Source organism: Microtus oregoni, unplaced genomic scaffold (assembly GCF_018167655.1).
Source record: "Microtus oregoni isolate MIOR12 unplaced genomic scaffold, Mior012 000028F_ref0000031, whole genome shotgun sequence".
Classification (NCBI taxonomy): Eukaryota; Metazoa; Chordata; class Mammalia; order Rodentia; family Cricetidae; genus Microtus; species Microtus oregoni.
The window spans coordinates 13,332,287-13,350,792 of record NW_024543087.1 but is presented as its reverse complement, the minus strand read 5'-3'; the positions used below and the strand labels follow the sequence as shown (position 1 = coordinate 13,350,792).

The following is an 18,506-nucleotide window of genomic DNA, read 5'->3' as shown; positions in this document are numbered from 1 at the left end:
GAATGCCGTCACTTTCCTCACATCCATGGCTGAATTTGCTGAGAGGGATATCCCTCAACCCACTACTGGATGGGGGGAAGCCAAACAGAAGTGGGCCAGGGGTGTGGAGCTTTTTCTTTTCTGGTTTTTTTTTTTTTTTTTTTTTTTTTTTGGTTTTTCAAGACATGGTTTCTCTGTGGCTTTGGAGCCTGTCCTGGAACTAGCTCTGTAGACCAGGCTGGTCTCGAGCTCATAGAGATCTGCCTGCCTCTGCCTCCCGAGTGCTGGGATTAAAGGCGTGGCCACCATCGCCCGGCCAAAGATTTATTTATTTATTATGTATACAGTGTTCTGTCTGCATGTATACCTGCAGGCCAGAAGAGGGCACCATATCTCATTACAGATGGTTGTGAGCCACCATGTGGTTGCTGGGAATTGAACTCAAGACCTCTGGAAGAGCAGTCAGTGCTCTCAACCGCTGAGCCATCTCTCCAGCCCCTTTGTAGCTTTTTCTAGAGGGGAGAGAAGCCAGTCTGGGCAAAGGGGAACCCAGAAACAAGGCTGTGTGAGGCTGGCTGCTTCCCTCAGCCCCCAGTTTCAGAACAACCCTGTGGTTTGGTTGGGTGGTGGTGTAGGATATTTGTACACTGTGTGAAGCTATTTTTCTGTGATTGGTGTAATAAAGAGCTGAATGGCCAGTATCTAGGCAGGAGAGAATAGGTGGGATTTCTGGGCAGAGCCAAAGTAAAAGAGGAGATGCCGTGAGACACAAGACTAGTGGACTTACGGGACAGCAGAAAGATAACTAAGCCATGTGATAGAAAATAGACTAATAGAAACAGGTTAATTAAGTTATAAGAACTAGTTTTTAAAAGCCTAAGCTAAGGTCAAGCTTTTCTAATTAATAAGCCTCTATGTTATTTATGAACTGGCAGCCCAAAGAACAGTCCGACTACCTATGATGTACAAGGTGGAGGCTCAAATATCCATACAAGGGCCTGAGAAAGTGAGCTCTCAGGTAGGCTCAGCAACAGAGGTGTGGCTTGGAAGAGGCCCTGTTGTACAGCCAGGTACTTGAGCATCTAGCACTGGGTACAAACACCTCCTTCAAAGAGGACACAAAAAAACCCCAGAGCTGGGCAGGTAAATAGGGCTCCAGGGCTGGTATCTACCAACAGGAGGTTTGGCTCTCACGAACCAAGGGAGGCAGAGCCAGCTGCCAGTGCGCCATGTGTGCTAAGTGGAGCTGCATGGAGGTAGTCTAGCAGTTTAAGATTTGGCTCACATGGTCAGAGATGGCAGCAGATGAGAGTGTGCACATGTTCCCTCATGTACAAACACACACACAGAGCCAGGGTCAGGCAAAAACAAAAACAAAAACAAAAAACCCCAAAAAAACCTCTGAACAGGTTACAGTGTGTTTTAATTTTTAAAAACTATTTATTTATTTATTATGTATACAACATTCTGCCTCCATGTATGCTCACATGCCAGAGGAGGGCACCAGATCTCAGTACAGATGGTTGTGAGTCACCATGTGTTGCTGGGAATTGAACTCAGGACTTCTGGAAGAGCAGCCGGGGCTCTTACGCAGAGCCATCTCTCCAGCCCTACAGTGTGTCTTAAAATATACCTAGATGCTAAAGAAAGAAAAAAGGAAAACGGGTATAGAGTCATAGAAAAATAATAGTTTAAAAATAATAGTAAAGTCTTTAAAGAGAGAGAGTAATGTAAAAAGAATAAGCTACATAGAGACGGGAAATAAAGCTGGGCAGTGGCGCACGCCTTTAATCCCAGCACTTGGGAGGCAGGTGGATCTCTGTGAGTTTGAGGCCAGCTTGGTCTACAGAGTGAGTTCTAGGATAGCCAGAGCTATTACACAGAGAAACCCACAGAAAAACAAGACAAACAAACAAAACAAAAAACAAACAAACAAACAAAAAATCCCACAGGAATCCCCAGGTTGCTTTGTTAACTTTAAGTTTTTAAAATGCTAATGAACAAAAACCAATAGCTGCTAAGACATCAAATTATGGAAACTACTAAATTAAATCAACTTATATCTTTTAAAAACATCTTAACTGTACTTTCCCATTACATAGAGACTAGACAACAAATGATATAGCTACAGGATTTGACCATCCCATTTTTCTCAGGGTCCCCTAAAAATGCTATCACCTGCAGACAATAGAAAACGGTTTAGAGAATATGATGCCCACATTCCCAAGAGGTAGGGTGGATGTTTGTCGTCATTTAGGGGAGTTAGTTGCAAGTTTGTTATTGGTCATGGTTAGGGAGGGAACTAAGCAAAGGACATTGGATTCAGGAATATCATTCTGAAGAGAAGAAGGAATATGGAATGATAGAATAAAAGGATAGATTACTGACTCTACTTTTAGAATAAAAAGTAACTGCTAGTCTCAAATGTTTTACATTGGTATGGATTTTTGTATATTGATACAAATTTAAGGCTATTTTTATTATACTGTATATATGCTTCTACTCTTGTTTAAGGTATTGTGCCTATGCAGCTCCTTTAAAAATGTAATGTAAAGATCTAGTCCTTGAGAGTTATTATCCTTAGGATAATAAAGAAATGCAGTTTAGTAGTTAGCCATCTATAACAATAAAATTTGTGACCAGGTTAGGTATGTTTTCAAGGTCAAAGAGATATATTTTAGATTGCTAGGTTGTCTTCAAACACTTCAGAGACCTACAGAATATTGTGTTTAAGATATTTAATAATATAAGGCTTTTCATGACAATGAGACACATCTGCTCCTGACAGCACCATTCTACTTCAAAAAAGGATGATGAGCATCAAAGACCATCCATATGGAGTTTGCTTTTATTTGTGACAAAGTTAGCCACTGGGTAAGAAACTTCCCTTGCCTTGACTGCTGACAATATGTTGTTTAAATTGGACAAGCAGAACACAAAAGTAAGTGACCACTGAACTTTGCCAAGACAAGGTAGGACAGACCTTCAAAATTCTAGCTTCAGAGAAAAATTTATTAGATATTCTAGTCCTGTAGGCTGGAGATGGATGCCCCAATGTCGCAGAGCAACCTTGGGTGACTTCCAGGTAGCCAGCTGTCTCTGTCTTTTCTATAGATTGGGACGTTGTTTACCCTACACTTCTTGTTTACTCAGGTAATATTATATTCTTCTCAGGCCTCTGATGGGATTGAAGACTAAGTAGTTACAGTTGCAGTTTTCCTTCTTACCAAATTCAGAAAAAAAAACCTTACATGAAAGATGTAAAGTTTATAAGGTTGAGAAATATAGAAGCTTAGGTTGTTTATCTTAGATGATGTTTTAAGGTCCAAAAAGATATTTTTAGGATGGTAATATAAGTTATGATAGAAAATGGTTTAGGTATAAAACTTTGGACTCATCAAGATAAGATAATAGAGTAATTTCTCCAAATTTGCCAAATACAAATGAACTGGATATTTTGAATGTAATTCTTGCTTGATAATTGTTCTTATAATATACAATATATTAGAGTTAAAACATTTCCTTTTTGTTTAGAACACAAGGGGAGTGTTGTGGGATATTTGTCCACTGTGTGAAGATGTACTGCTGTGATTCGAGCAATAAAATGTTGAATGCCCAATAGTTAGGCAGGAGGGATAGGTGGAACTTCCAGTCAGAGAAATATGCTGGGAAGAAGGGCAGAGTTACCAGTCAGACTCAGAGGAAGCAGGATGGGCAGTATGGAGATGACATGACTAATCTTTTAAATGAGTTAGTTTAAGTTATAAGAGCTAGTTAAGACAAACAAGCCTAAGCTAAAGGCAAGCTTTCATAGTTAATAATAAGTTTCCCTATCGTTATTTATAGGCTGGCAGGCCTGACAAAAACATACTACCTGGTGCAGAGAAAACAGTGGATTCAGGTCCATGGGGGAGCAAATACCCCCAGTGGGAAGACATCAGTCCTGCTACCTCTTACCCAGACCCTTGCCTTGTTGCTCCTAGGTCTGCCCTCCAGGGCAAGGTCTTCCTAACCACAAAATTGCAGTAATTTAGGCTTATCATGGTCTTCTAAAGACAGGGTTGGAGAAGGGAAGCGAAGAGGGCCCTTGAGGTATGAAAGAGGTGCCTTGGCCATTGGGAGCTGCTGTTTATTGGTATCAGGGATTTTCTTTGTGAGTGTGATTTTTTGAGACAGGGTTTCTGTGTGTAATAACTCTGGCTGTCCTAGAACTCACTCTGTAGACCAGACTGACCTCAAATGCACAGAGATTCACCTGCCTCTGCTTCCTGAATGCTGGGATTAGAGACATGTACCACCAACACCCAGCAACTATCAGGGATCTTTAATATCCTCCTGTTCATGCAACTGATCTAGGCTCACTATCAAAAGCCAAAGAATGTAACTGCAGCCAGATGCACACATCACCAGTTTGTGTCCTTTCTGCAGACAGAAGACTGTTTGCAGTACCTCTGTCTGTGGACTTCAACACAGGACTCTGTTAACCATTGTGTATTTCATCCCAGTTTAACTAGTGGACAGTTCTAGACAGCAAGTATACTTAGGGACATGTACATTAATAACAGATGAATGGAAATGAGCTAGGACTTACACATTAAGCCTTGCCAAGCATCCAAATACAAGTGGCTTGGTTAACTGAGTGGCTGTAAGATCCTTTTGAACTGGGTCTTGCTAGGAAGAGCCTGGAATACACTCCTAGACTGTCCCTTCAGGGTTGGAGGGTGCAGGACCTCTTATCTATAGCACTACTGAACTACCTCTCTCTCTCTCTCTCTCTCTCTCTCTCTCTCTCTCTCTCCCCCCCCCCCCCCCCGTGTGTGTCTGTCTGTCTGTCTGTCTGTCTATCTGCTGTAGAATAATCCTTTTGTATAATGTGAAGGTGTACTACTTTTATTGTTAATGAGGGTTGACTGGCCAATATTTAGGTAAGATGAGGTTAGGTGAGAGAGCCAGACTGAGAGGATGCTGAGAAGAAGGGCGGGGTCACAGGGAGTTACCAGCTAGATGCAGAGGAATCAGGAGATGAATATGCCTTACTGAAAAAAAGGTACCACCACATGGTAGAGCATAGATAAGAAATATGGGTTAAGATGTAAGAGCCAGTTAGTAATAAGCCAAAGCTATTGGCTGAGCTATAATAATAATAATAATAATAATAATAATAATAATAATAATAATAATGTGTGATTATTTAGGAGCCGGATGGCAGGATAGAGCTGACTGGCAGGACAGAGAAAGTCTGCCTACATCTATCTATCTATCCGTGGGGGCGCACAGAAGTGGATCCGTTCTACCTTGACTAAAGGTCAGAGAGTTTAAGCCTATTCTTGCTCCTTAAAGGTTACCAACAGGAGATTTGATTTAAGGTATGGCTGCTAACAAAGATATCTTGAGCTAGGGTATGGTTATTTGGTGTTTTGGGTATTAAGATGCCCATAGAATTGGATCTGTTCCACCTTGACTAAAGGTAAGAGAGTTCAGGTCTAGTCTTGCTCCTTCATTTAACTTAAGGTGTGGCTACTAACAGGATATCTTGACCTAGGGTGTGATTACTTGGTGTTTTGGGTATTAAGACGGCAATCACTTTTTTTTTCCCTTGAATCATGATTAAAAAAAATCTTTTGCTTTCTCCCCCTCTTGTAGATTGGGGTATTTAAAAATTGTAAGAAATAAATACAGGCAGATTCCGTATTCACTGGGTTGCCCTTCCGGTACTATCCTGTGTCTCTGTGTTTCTTTCTTATTTCTGTTCCTCTTGTCTAACATTTCTAATCCACACACCCCTACCCTGAAACATATGAACCCATTGAGGCTGCACCCTGACAGATGTCACCCGAACGTGTGGCTATGACAGATGGTGTCACAACGTGGGCTACAGCTATCTATATGGAGGTGTCAAGACAGGGTCTCATATAGTCCACCTGCAGAACCTTTTTTGAATCCTCACCACAGTTGGAATACTACTCCTCCACCTCCACAGGGGCCAGGCCTCCTGCTCCCCTGTAGGGAAGTTCTCATCTTGTGATTGGAATGGTAGGATTGAAGCCCTAGAGACATGTTAAATAGCAGAAGAGTGTTTCTGTTTACCCATTCAATGGACAATATCAAGGCTGAAACACACACATACACACAACACAAGACACATACACAGTTTGTCTTTCTATCTGCATAGATATATGTCACTGGAGGTAAGTATCTACCAATGGATTTAAAGATTATTTCTTTGGACAGAATTTAATACTCTAAGGCAATGCAATTATCAAATCATGATATTACTGAATTGACAGTAACTACTGTGTTCTTGTCAATTGCCCTGGTGTGAATGAAGTATACAGGTTCAGGAAGGCTCCAAATATGTTCTCCCTGGTCTGATTAAAAATAAAGGTGTAGAGACAGATACGGTGGTACACACCTTTAGTCCCAGCACTTGGGAGGTCAGCCTGGTCTACAATAGTGAGTTCCAGGCCAACCAAGATTACAAAGTGAGAACCTGTTTCAAAAACATAATAATAATAAATTAATTAAACAAATTAAGAGAAACATAAGAGCCAAGTATGATACCGTTAACCCTAGCACTCAGGAGACTGAGGCAGAGAAGTCCTGAGTTTGAGACTGGACTGGGCTATACATTAAGACTTTGTCTCAAACAACCAGAATAAAAGAAAAAAAAAAGTAACCACAGGATAGTAAATGTTGAATAGTACAATAGTTGGATAATCACAGCAAATGTATACATCAAATTTGTTTGGGAAAATGCATGAATTATAATAATTAATGAGATCAAATGAAATGATATTTACCAGCAGAATGGAATTTGTCCCTAGTTCTGGAAGATATTCAGAGTGGTCTAATTCCCTGACCGAGTTCTGGACGGTAGGGTTCTGCAGAATTTCTCAGGTTGATCTCTGACCAGGAGAACTGGTCAAGGCAGAGGTTGAGTCACAGGACCTTGAAAACTGGTGGGGTCTATTCTGGTCCCTGGTTGTTGTCTTTAGTGCTTGAAGTGTGTACAGTTGACTCAGTTAAATGACACATGCATCAACCTTAATAAATCCGGTACTGACATCTGTCAGTCATATATCAGAATGACCTCAGGGGAAATTCACCAGAGGCCAAGACAGTACAGAAACAAGGGGTGGTAATGGTAGGGAGACAGTTGTGTGGTCCTTTCCCCCGCCACACCCCCCATGTTGGCCTCCAGTTCTGTATCAAAAGACCAGGATAAATTCAGACCCCTCTAGCAGAAAGAGTAGAGCCAAAAAAATCTAGGTTAGCTAGTTCAGTAACTCTGTTCCATAAACTAGCTGACCATAAAGTTAGATTGTAATCTTGAGAATAATCTTGAGAAACAGGGAGTTACCCTCTTGTGATTATCACTAGTATTTTCGGAATTTTCCAATGACGCCCTCCCTACCCTCTTTAGGTTATTGGGTTATGGTTTCTTCCCTTAAATACCCCTTCTCCCAGCTACTCTGGGTCTAACTCTACCCCTGCGTGGGAAATGAGTTTTGGCCCCAGTGCACTGGTTCCTGTTCTGTCAATAAACCTCGTGCGATTGCAAGAAAAACAGTCTCCCGTGAGTTTCTGGAGGGGGGGGGGTCATGTTATCCCTAGACTTGAGTGAGAGTCTCCCCTATCCAGAGGTCTTTCAGTATCTCTTATGAGAAGAGGCTCTGTTTGCCTTTGTTCAGGTGATCATTTCAAGGGTGTTTGTGTGACCAGAAACTTCAAAACATATAGACTGTCTCAGGAAGCCCATCTCTTCCATCTCAGCTCCCTCTGGACACTGCTTCCCCACGCCAGCCCATCTCACTAGAACACTTCCTGTTCTTACCCAGCAACCCACACTCCGGTTCTGCGCTTCCTGATCTTACCCAGCAACCTGCCTTATCCTTCCTGCTAGGGATCACGTTGCTGCTGAGACTCTGGGTTACTCCCACGACATGCCTCCCATTTAGCATCTCAGCTACTCCAACCTCTTGCTAAATAAACTTTTCCCTAGCATTCTGCTGAACCCCTTGCTGTGAACAATGGGAGGGGAGTCTTCTCTTACCCTTCTCCTCTTCCCCACTTCCCCTCATTCCCCCTTTCCTATTTTTGGATCACACTGACCCATGAGAAAACTAGCAATGATCAAAAATTAATTCTAAACCGCACCCTTTCCAGAATACTAGGCTCTCGCTCCTCTGTGCCTTGCCTTTTCTCCTTTGTTCTTTGCCTTCTTTATATTTCTCTCTCTTCTTGCCTCAACTCCCCCGTGGCCTTGGGAGCTGTCTTCAAGAAAGCTGTCTTCAGCTTGTCCTCTGGGTTCAAGGAGAGCCAGAATGGAGTCAGTTGCCAAGGACACCATTCTGCCAGGACATGGGCCACCCATCAACACAGGTACCCACCGTGGAGCAGAAATCATATTTATTAGGAAAAACTACAAGCGGAAAAGTGGCCGGGCACGTGTGGCACCAGGCTATGGTGGACACACTGTGGGAAGGTTCTAGAAGCCCCACATACTATGACCTTCTCCATTCCATAGGCCAAAAGGAAATGTTTGTACAGTTATGAAAGCTTCCTGGTCAGGAAGTGGCCTTATAAAAAAGCAACTTCTAAAGCTTAGCCATGAACTGTGCCCTGCTTCGTGTTGACTAACTCAGAGTGTTGTGCTGGCTCGCTGCTGTGAGAGGAGAGATGCCCTCAGTGGTGTCATTCAGACCCTCAGCCTGATCTGAATGGGGGTATTATGGAGGAGGCTCTTGTAAAACATAGTGCTGTACTGTACGCAAGCCTTCCATTCATTTGCCCAACAGATCGGGCTTGTGTCTCATCACGTGACTCTTGTTCCCCTCCCGAGGGGCTGTTCCAGATGCCCAAATTCATGTGGCGGGTCCTGGGTCTACTCAACCTGTCTTCTCTTTCCACAAGATAACTAGGTAGCTGCAGCCCCTGCTGTCATGCCCTTCTGCATTGTATTGCTCAAGGTCTCCCAAAGCTGGCCACCACGTCTGTTAGTGTTCAGGCCTCTGTACTGGTATGACCCTGGGGTTCTGACAGACAGGCATGTTAACCCAGTTGCTTTTGCACACAGTAAACAAAAGGAAGTAACTACTGCTTATCTCTAGGGTATCAAGGTTTCTGGCAGCAACAGCTAGAGTTGTTCAGATCTCTGTGAGGCCACACATCAACGGTGCAGGATGGACTAAGCTGAACATGGAGGCTAATTCATCCACCAGGGCTCTAGTTACAGCTTGATTAACTATTATGTATTAGGTATGGAGAGAGGGGGGGGAGAGGGAGAAGGAGAGGGTGGAGAAGGAAAAGGAGGAGAAGGAGAGAGAGATGGGAAAGTTATATATCTATATACAATCTAGAGCCCACAAGTGAGAGAAAACATATTTCTCTTTTTGAACCTGGCTTTTTTTTCACTAATATAATGTCTCCAGTCTCATCAAATTTTCTAGCAAAAGTGTGACCTTTTAAAGATTTATTGTCTTATTCCATGTGTATGAGTGTTTCACATGTCTGTTCATGCATCATGTGCATGCCTGGTGCCCACAGATGTCAGAAGAGGGTCTTGGGTCCCCTGGTACTGGAGTTGCAGATGGCTGTGAGCCACCATGTGGGCACTGGGAACTGAACCAGAGTCCTCTGCAAGAACAGTGAGTGCTCTTACCTGCTGCATCATCTTTGCAGCCTCCCAACCCTTTTGTTACAAACAACATAATACTGTTCTTTGCGGCTAATTGTTCTTCTTTGCTAATTCCACTGTGTATGTATAATATGTGTCCTCTATCTGTGGATGGACACCAAGACTGACTCCTTGGCTTGGATATGGTGAATAATCCTTCAAAAAATGAATGTGCAGGCATCGCTGTGGTGTGTTGACTTAGAGTCTTTCCAGTCTGTACCCGGGAGTAATATAGTTGGGTACTTTGTATGGTGAGCCTGTGTTTTAGGCTTTCTTATGAAATTTTCATAATGACTGGACCAATTTGCATTCCCACGACTAGTGTATAAGAGTTTTCTTATGTTAAGCAGTATTTATACTAAAGACGATAAATTTTTATTAATTTTGTAAAAACTAAAAACAGAATTTCATGTAACCCAGGCTGACCTCAAGCTTTCTATGTGGTCGGCATGTCTTTAAGCTACTGACCCTCCTGTCCCCACTTCCTGTGTGCTGGAATTACAGGTTTGGACCACTAAGCTTGGCTGATCCTGTCTATATCTCCTATGTGCTGGGATTACAGGTATGGACCACTAAGCTTAGCTGAAGATGATAAATTTAAAGTGTGCTAAAATTTTGGACACATTTGAATCAAGGCGTAGTGGTTTAGATTCTAAACATTCTAATCTTAAGAAAGCAAAGCTGACATTTAAAAATCTTATTATCATTTATGTGTGTGATTCATTATGCGTGTGTGTGAGATGTGTGTATTTTGAGTATGGGCAGGTGTGTGCCATGGCACATGTGTGGCGGTCAGAGGATAAATGTCAGGAGTCAGTTCTCTTCTTCCACTGTGGGTTCCAGGATTAAAAGTCAAGGCATGAGGATTCCACAGCTCGTACCTTCACCCACGGAGCCATGATGCTAACCCAAAGTCGACTCATAGGACCTGTGAGTGGATAGATGTATGGGAGAGAGAAGACTGGGGTGGCTGGACTTTAGCCTGAGTAACTGGGTGGATGAAGCATTCGATAAAGTTTATTGAGATAATAGAATTGAAGGTCAGGAAAAGTTGTGACTTGACTGGGTGTGGAAAGACTTCTGGAAAAACCTTTTGGAGAAACAGGTGAACAAACAATAAAATCGCCCACAATTTGAATTTTCGTGAAGGAGTAAGCTGGCGATCCTTCTCTACTTCCAAAAATTGTCAGTTTTGGAGGCTTGTTAATCTATTCCGTTGTTTTCAACACTGTTGATGCCACAGATATGCTGACCTTTTAACTTAATCCGGTGTAAATGAGAAGAGAGAAAACAGGAGGGAGGAAGATAGGCAATCAGCTGGGGAGCCAGGATTCCTTGTCTTGGAAAAGCAGTTGAACTTGCTGTCATCACCCTGACTTCTTTGTGCTGTTACTAGCACGTAGTTTTACTTTTGTGTGCTGTGCTGTGTGTGCCATGACATTTGTGCCATGCCATGTGTGCTGTGATATGTGTGTCATGATGTGTGGCGTGATGTGTGTGTCGTGACGTGTGTGCTGTAATGATGTTATGACTTGTGTGCTATGATGTTTGTGCCATGCTGTGTGTGTTGTGACATTGTGTTGTGACGTGTGTGCTATGTGACATGTGAGCTGTGACATGTGTGCTGTGACATGTGAGCTGTGGCATGTGTGCTGTGACATGTGTGCTGTGACGTGTGAGCTGTGACGTGTGAGCTGTGACGTGTGTGCTGTGACATGTGAGCTGTGACATGTGTGCTGTGACATGTGAGCTGTGACGTGTGTGCTGTGACGTGTGTGCTGTGACGTGTGAGCTGTGACGTGTGTGCTGTGACGTGTGTGCTGTGACATGTGAGCTGTGACATGTGAGCTGTGACGTGTGTGCTGTGACGTGTGTGCTGTGACGTGTGTGCTGTGACGTGTGAGCTGTGACGTGTGAGCTGTGACGTGTGAGCTGTGACGTGTGAGCTGTGACATGTGTGCTGTGACGTGTGTGCTGTGACATGTGAGCTGTGACATGTGTGCTGTGACGTGTGTGCTGTGTCGTGTGTGCTGTGACATGTGTGCTGTGACATGTGAGCTGTGACATGTGAGCTGTGACGTGTGAGCTGTGACGTGTGAGCTGTGACGTGTGAGCTGTGACGTGTGAGCTGTGACATGTGTGCTGTGACGTGTGAGCTGTGACATGTGAGCTGTGACATGTGTGCTGTGACGTGTGTGTTGTGGCGTGTGTGCCGTGACGTGTGTGCCGTGACATGTGTGACGTGACATGTGTGCTGTGACATGAGCTGTGACATGTGTGCTGTGACGTGTGTGCCGTGACATGTGTGCTGTGACGTGTGTGCTGTGACGTGTGTGCCGTGACATGTGAGCTGTGACATGTGTGCTGTGACGTGTGTGCTGTGACATGTGAGCTGTGACGTGTGTGCTGTGACGTGTGTGCTGTGATATGTGAGCTGTGACATGTGAGCTGTGACATGTGAGCTGTGACATGTGAGCTGTGACATGTGTGCTGTGACATGTGTGCTGTGACATGTGTGCTGTGATATGTGAGCTGTGACATGTGAGCTGTGACATGTGAGCTGTGACATGTGTGCTGTGACGTGTGTGTTGTGACGTGTGTGCCGTGACATGTGTGCTGTGACGTGTGTGCTGTGACATGTGTGGTGTGATGTGTGAGCTGTGACGTGTGTGCTCTGACATGTGTGCTGTGACGTGTGTGCTCTGACGTGTGTGCTGTGACGTGTGTGCTGTGACATGTGAGCTGTGATATGTGTGCTGTGACGTGTGTGACATGCGAGCTGTGACGTGTGAGCTGTGACGTGTGAGCTGTGACATGTGAGCTGTGACGTGTGTGCCATGACATGTGTGCTGTGACGTGTGAGCTGTGACGTGTGTGCCGTGACGTGTGAGCTGTGACGTGTGTGTTGTGATGTGTGTGACGTGACATGTGAGCTGTGATGTGTGTGCTGTGACATGTGTGCTGTGACGTGTGTGCTGTGACATGTGAGCTGTGACATGTGAGCTGTGACGTGTGTGTCATGACGTGTGTGCCGTGAAATGTGAGCTGTGACGTGTGTGCTGTGACGTGTGTGTTGTGACGTGTGTGACGTGACGTGTGAGCTGTGACTTGTGTGACGTGACGTGTGAGCTGTGACGTGTGTGACGTGATGTGTGAGCTGTGACGTGTGTGGCGTGACGTGTGTGACGTGACATGTGTCCATGATGTGTGCGTGGTGACGTGTGTGTTATGGTTTAAATAAAACACAGTGGTTCCCCAAGGGGCACAGAGGCAGAAGCACTGCAGATCCCTGAGTGGTAGCAGTGGGCAGCGGGCCACGAGACCATGGTGGGCCACAAAGGTAGGCAGTCTCAGGTAGGGAGCCACGTGGAGGGTGAGAGACAGAGACCTATCAGGCACACCATGCAGAGAAAGTGGGTATTTATTTAGTGGGTTATGGAGGAGAAATGGAAAGGGAAGAAGGGGGAAGAGCAGAGAGAGGCAGAGAGAGAGAGAGAAATGGAGAGAGATGTGGGGAAGAGATGGAAAAGAAGGAACTGGCAGGCTGGAAGCAGAAGGAAGATCCATTTGCCTCTGCTGGGGGGGAAGGGGGGAGTGGCTGGGGCTTGTCTCTTAAAGAGACAGGACAGACTATTACAGTGTGTGTTGTGACATGTGGACTGTATGTATGTGAGGTGACGTGTGTGCAGTGGCGTGTGCACTGTGAGAAAACTCCTGACAAGAGCAGCTTCTGGGAGGGAAGGTTTATGTCTGCTCACAGTTTAGAGGGCAAGTCCATCACGGATGGTAGCAGGAACAGCATAGTTTGTAGTGGTGGTGGGAGCCTGTGGCATGGCGTGTTCACATCCTGGTAGGGGAGAGAGCTCAAAGGTCCAGCTAGAACCAGGTATGACCTTCAACGCCTTCCCAAGTGGCCCACTTTGGCCAGCTGTGCCACTATCCTGAAGGTTCCAAACCCTCTCCCAAGAGGGCTCACAGTAAGGACCAGGGGCTTTGACCATGAGCCCGTGGGGGACTTTTCACTTTCTGGCTGTAATGATTCAGCCACACAACATACCTGACACTTCCGGGTTCTAGGGCCACACACGTGCAGACAAACCCTCAGGCAGAAGAGCCTAATGGCCCTGGGGGATCTTAAAGGACCCTGCGTGACCCTTGTGTAGCATGGTTGCATCACCTATTCTGATGCAACTGTGTGAGCCCTTGCATGCATGCGTGAGCTCCATCATCTACGTATGATGTAACCATGCCATCCCTCTGTGCGCATGCACTAGGCAGCTTTTAAAAGCTGGACGCGCCATCTTCAAGCTCTTTCTCTCTGCACACTGACCTCACCAGGCCTACACCCCCCCCCCCCCCCAATAATCTCCTAAGCGGGTTTGCATGTTCTGTGTTTCCTTCTCACTCATGCCAGGTAATTTTGTGAGACTCAGGAGTCTCTCTTGTCCCTCTCCTGGGGTCAGGATCTGGAACCAGGTATTTTTTCCACAACAACCATGTGTTCCATCTTTCTGAGTGTGACCTCTATGCACACCACTGGCTTCAATTGGTGAGTTTCCCCATTCTGGTCAGCTTAACTGTTTCTCCAAACCCAAGGAATTGACTGTTGAGCTCCCGGAAATCTTCTGGTGTTCCTAGAAACAGGGGACAGCCCCCAACCACGGCCTTCATGGATACAGTTGAGCCCTTCGCTGACAATTAAACACAGTGATTTCAGTATTCACTGAACTCCCTCCCGGTACTGTCTTATGTTTCTGTTGTATTATTTTCACCTGCATCTTCATTCTCTTTACTGATTTTTCTTTTTTCTTTGTCTTTTTTTTTTTTTTTCTTTTCGAGACAGGGTTTCTCCATAGCTTTTTTGGTTCCTGTCCTGGAACTAGCTCTTGTAGACCAGGATCACAGAGATCCGCCTGCCTCTGCCTGCCGAGTGCTGGGATTAAAGGCGTGCGCCACCACCGCCCGGCTTTACTGATTTTTCTAATCCCCATGCCCCTACCCTAGTAAGTGGTGTACTTGTAGAAGCTGATTTCCCACAAATTAACTAGCACCATGATTTGAAAGGAGGATTTATTTTTGAAGTTAAAATTAACATTGAATCTGGGGCTGAAGAGACGGTTAAGAGGTAAAGAGCATTGCCTACTCTTCCAAAGGTCCTGAGTTCAATTTCCAGCAACCACATGGTGGCTCACAACCATCTGTAATGGAGTCTGGTGCCCTCTTCTGGCCTGCAGTCATACACACAGACAGAATATTGTATAATAAATCAATAAATATTAAAAAATTAATATTGAACCTTGTCTCTTTCACTAATCAATTCCATACCTCTATCACTTTTCTGAACCTCTGCTTCCTTGTCCATCAATAGGTATAATAGTTGGGGCTGGAGCCATGGCTCAGTGGTTAAAGTACATACTGCTCTTGCCAAGGGCCTGAGCTCAGTTCCCAGCATCCGGATAGGGATATCATACCCACTTGTACATCCAGCTCCCAAGGATATGACAGCCATCACAGGCACCAGCATTTCACTCCTCCCCACAGAAACACATGACACACTTACACACAGAGATACACATGACACGCCCACACAGAGATACACATGACACACCCACACAGAGATACACATGACACACCCACACAGATACACATGACACCCACACAGAGATACATATGACACACACACAGATACACATGACACACACAGATACATATGTCATACACACAGAGATACACATAATTTAAAATGAAGATAAATACTTTTCAAGTGTAATGGTAAAAATAATATGTCTGTCTGTGATCTGAGGGATTATTTTTATGTTTTCCAGCTGAATTGCCCTTGTGTCTAAAAAGCCTTACAGGTGTCATGGACAACAATCACAAACCTCTCTGCTCTCTTCTTCTGTGAAAAAGAAAGTTCCTGGACCCCATTATCATTGCATTCTCAACAGCAGCAACCCTGGCCTGAGAGACGGAGAGACAGTGTAATTTCAAAGCCCAGAATCTGTGTGCTAAACCCTCTTGGTGTAGCCTGACATCAGTTTTGTTGAGCTAACAGACTGGATGCTAACTGTGCAAACTCAGGGAGATTCAACTAAATACGTGCAATGACGTGCATGATCATGGCAAAAGACTGAACTTTATTAAAATAATCTCCAAATTTTATTGATAAGCATGGCTTTTAGAAGGCCGCTTAAGTTCACATAGAGACCAGATCTATGCAAACCTTATTTTATGCTGCGGTGCTGCTTTTGTTTCTGTAGATAGGTACATTGCTCTTCTCTTCAAAGGAAAATTAGAGAAAAGACTGCATGTGATTATGCTTCCTGGGTGAATTGGTGCAGCAGACATACCATGCAGTGTTTAAAGCAGGACCAGGAGATCCAGATCCCTTCTGGAGTGCATGTACTTTAAAATACGTGGATTTTAAATCTAGAGGGAAATTACAGGAAAACAAAGCACAAGGTCTGAGGCCTTGATACTAAACGAGCTCACGGTCAGAGACATTTGGAATAATAGCTGGACTTCCACGCAGAGCGCACGGCTTGGCAAAGAGCCGCCATGGGCGTTGGGAAGGGATGTGCAGCAGCAGAGAGACTGGGGTTTAACTGACTTCCAGCCCAGTGACCTGGTGCTCTGTGTCCTCTAGGGGTCAGGGAAACAGGAAGCTCTCAGCTGACAGTTGTCTGCCTTTCCACCTCCTCTGGATTGTTCCGCAGTCTCAGCTTCGTTTCCAGCCTCTGCTTCCATTCTTCCCTGAGTCTGGAAATAGAAACGTGCACAGATGGGGTTCGCTCTCTACAGCCGTGGCTCTGGGAAGCATCCTCCCATTTCCTCCCTGAAACCCTTTGTGTACTCAGGTCTTAGGAGGGTGTGCAGAGGACTTGCAAATCAAGTATCTATGCATATTTGCTTACATAGATGAAAATGAACAGACCCGCTTTCTGACTGGGGGTTCTGTGAGTACATATGCATATGCCTCTGTGTGTGTGTGTGTGTGTGTGTGTGTGTGTGTGTGTGTGTGTGTGCGTGCAGAGGCCAGAATCAATGTCAGGTATTTTATTTTCTGTTCTCTACCTTAATTTTTTTTAATTTTTAAAGATTTATTTATTTTATGTATGTATACAAGGGCTCTATCTGCATGTATACCTGCACACCAGAAGAGGGCATCTGATCTTACTACAGGTGGTTGTGAGCCCCACATGATTGCTGGGAATTGAACTCAGGACCTCTGGAGGAGCAGCCGGTGCTCTTAACCACTGAGCCATCTCTCCAGCTCCTATTTTTACATTTTTGATATAGGATCTCTTACTAAACTAGAGCTGGCCAATTCAGCTAGACTGGCTAGCCGGCAGGCCTTACTGATCCTCTTGTCTCTGTCTCCCCAGCATTGGGATAATTGGTGGGCACTGCTGTGCCTGGATTTTTTTTATGTTTGGCCTGGGACTTGAACTCAGGTCCTTATGCTTACATGGCAAATGCTTTTCTAACTGAACCAGTCCCTCAGTCCATTTTGTAGCTGTTTTTTTCTTTCCTCCCTTCCTCCCTCTTCCCTCTTTTTATTTTTAGCAGTTTCATGTTGCCCAGACTTACCTCAGAACCATCTCCAATACCTCCATCTTATATTTTAAACTTATTTTTACTATTTTTAATAATGTGCATGTGCGTGTGTACATGCGTGTGTGTGTGTGTGCGCGTGCGTACCTGTGTACTCAAGGAGACCAGAGTTGTTGAATCCCCTGGAGCTGAAATTACAGGTGGTTGCTAACACCCACATGGCAGCTAACAACAGTCTGTAATTCCAGTTCCAGAAAATCCAACACCCTCTTCTGGCCTCCAGGGCCTGGCATGCACGGGATGCTCAGACACACAGGCACAACATCCATACACATAAACCAAAATTGTATGTCTTTTTAAAATGTGTTCAAACAGACACGTGGCTGCATACTTTCTCAGCGCGCTCCTTCCCAGGCGGTGCTCCTCGGACTGGCGGTAGAATGTCTGTTTGCCGATCTCTCTCTCCCAGAAGCGTTTGAGCTCGTGGCAGGTGTTCCCGCAGAAGACCTCTCGGCGGACATACTGGCTGTTCATCCCCTGAAAAAGAAAAGCGGTACTGAAGCCCTTCCAGGCATGACCCCTGGGATTCTGCAGGATACGGGGTTCATTTGAATCTGGACAGTGCTGTTTCCTTGTGGCTAGCCATAGAATCGGCCACCTGGCTTTCTGAGAGCATCCCTCCCTCGTGAGGGTGCTGGAAGACTGAAAGAAGGGGGTCTGAGCGTGGAGAGCGGAGTGCACCTGGGTAGGAGTGATGTCGGCACTGGCCTGGAGATTTCTGTCGTTCTCCCTTACTGAAAGGCAAGCCCTCAGCAGTAAGCACAGGCATGGTGGGCTGTGGATTCTGGGCACCCACCTGAGGAGTGACAGAAACTGCCTGTGTCATCTCAAGTGAGGACAAGCATCATACTTCTAAAAGGTTCAAGCTCTCTGCTAAAGGGGCTTGTGATTGAGAATGATCCAAGGCTTTGACACATCCAACCGCAAGCTGTTTTCAGGCTGTATGCACACATGTGGGTACCATATATGAAACTGTACATGCTAGATGGCCAAAACACTCACTTTTTATTTCTTTCTTTGTTTGAGATGGGGCATCGCTGTGTGGCTCTGGAGGGCCTGGAACTTGTTGATCTATAACTTGTAGATCAGATCGTCCTCTATATCATAAAGAACCACTCAGTTCCACCGCTGTAGTGCGCGATGCCTTTTGTTTTGTTTTGCTTTTTGAGACAGAATTTTTCTGTGTAGCCCTGTCTGTCCTGGAATTCATTCTGTAAACCAGGCTGGCCTCGAAGTC

At 45.0% G+C, this 18,506-nt stretch overlaps 1 protein-coding gene across 1 annotated transcript; it reads right to left on the bottom strand.

Annotated features, from left to right (window-relative positions):
• Nucleotides 1–16,149: 16,149 nt before the first annotated feature.
• On the bottom strand, nt 16,150–17,749 carry Fam240a (family with sequence similarity 240 member A). The gene is given in 2 exon segments (XM_041677560.1): nt 16,150–16,414; nt 17,601–17,749. Coding segments are annotated over 2 exon segments (408 nt in total). The 5' UTR covers nt 17,744–17,749.
• Between the last annotated feature and the right edge of the window lie 757 nt (nt 17,750–18,506).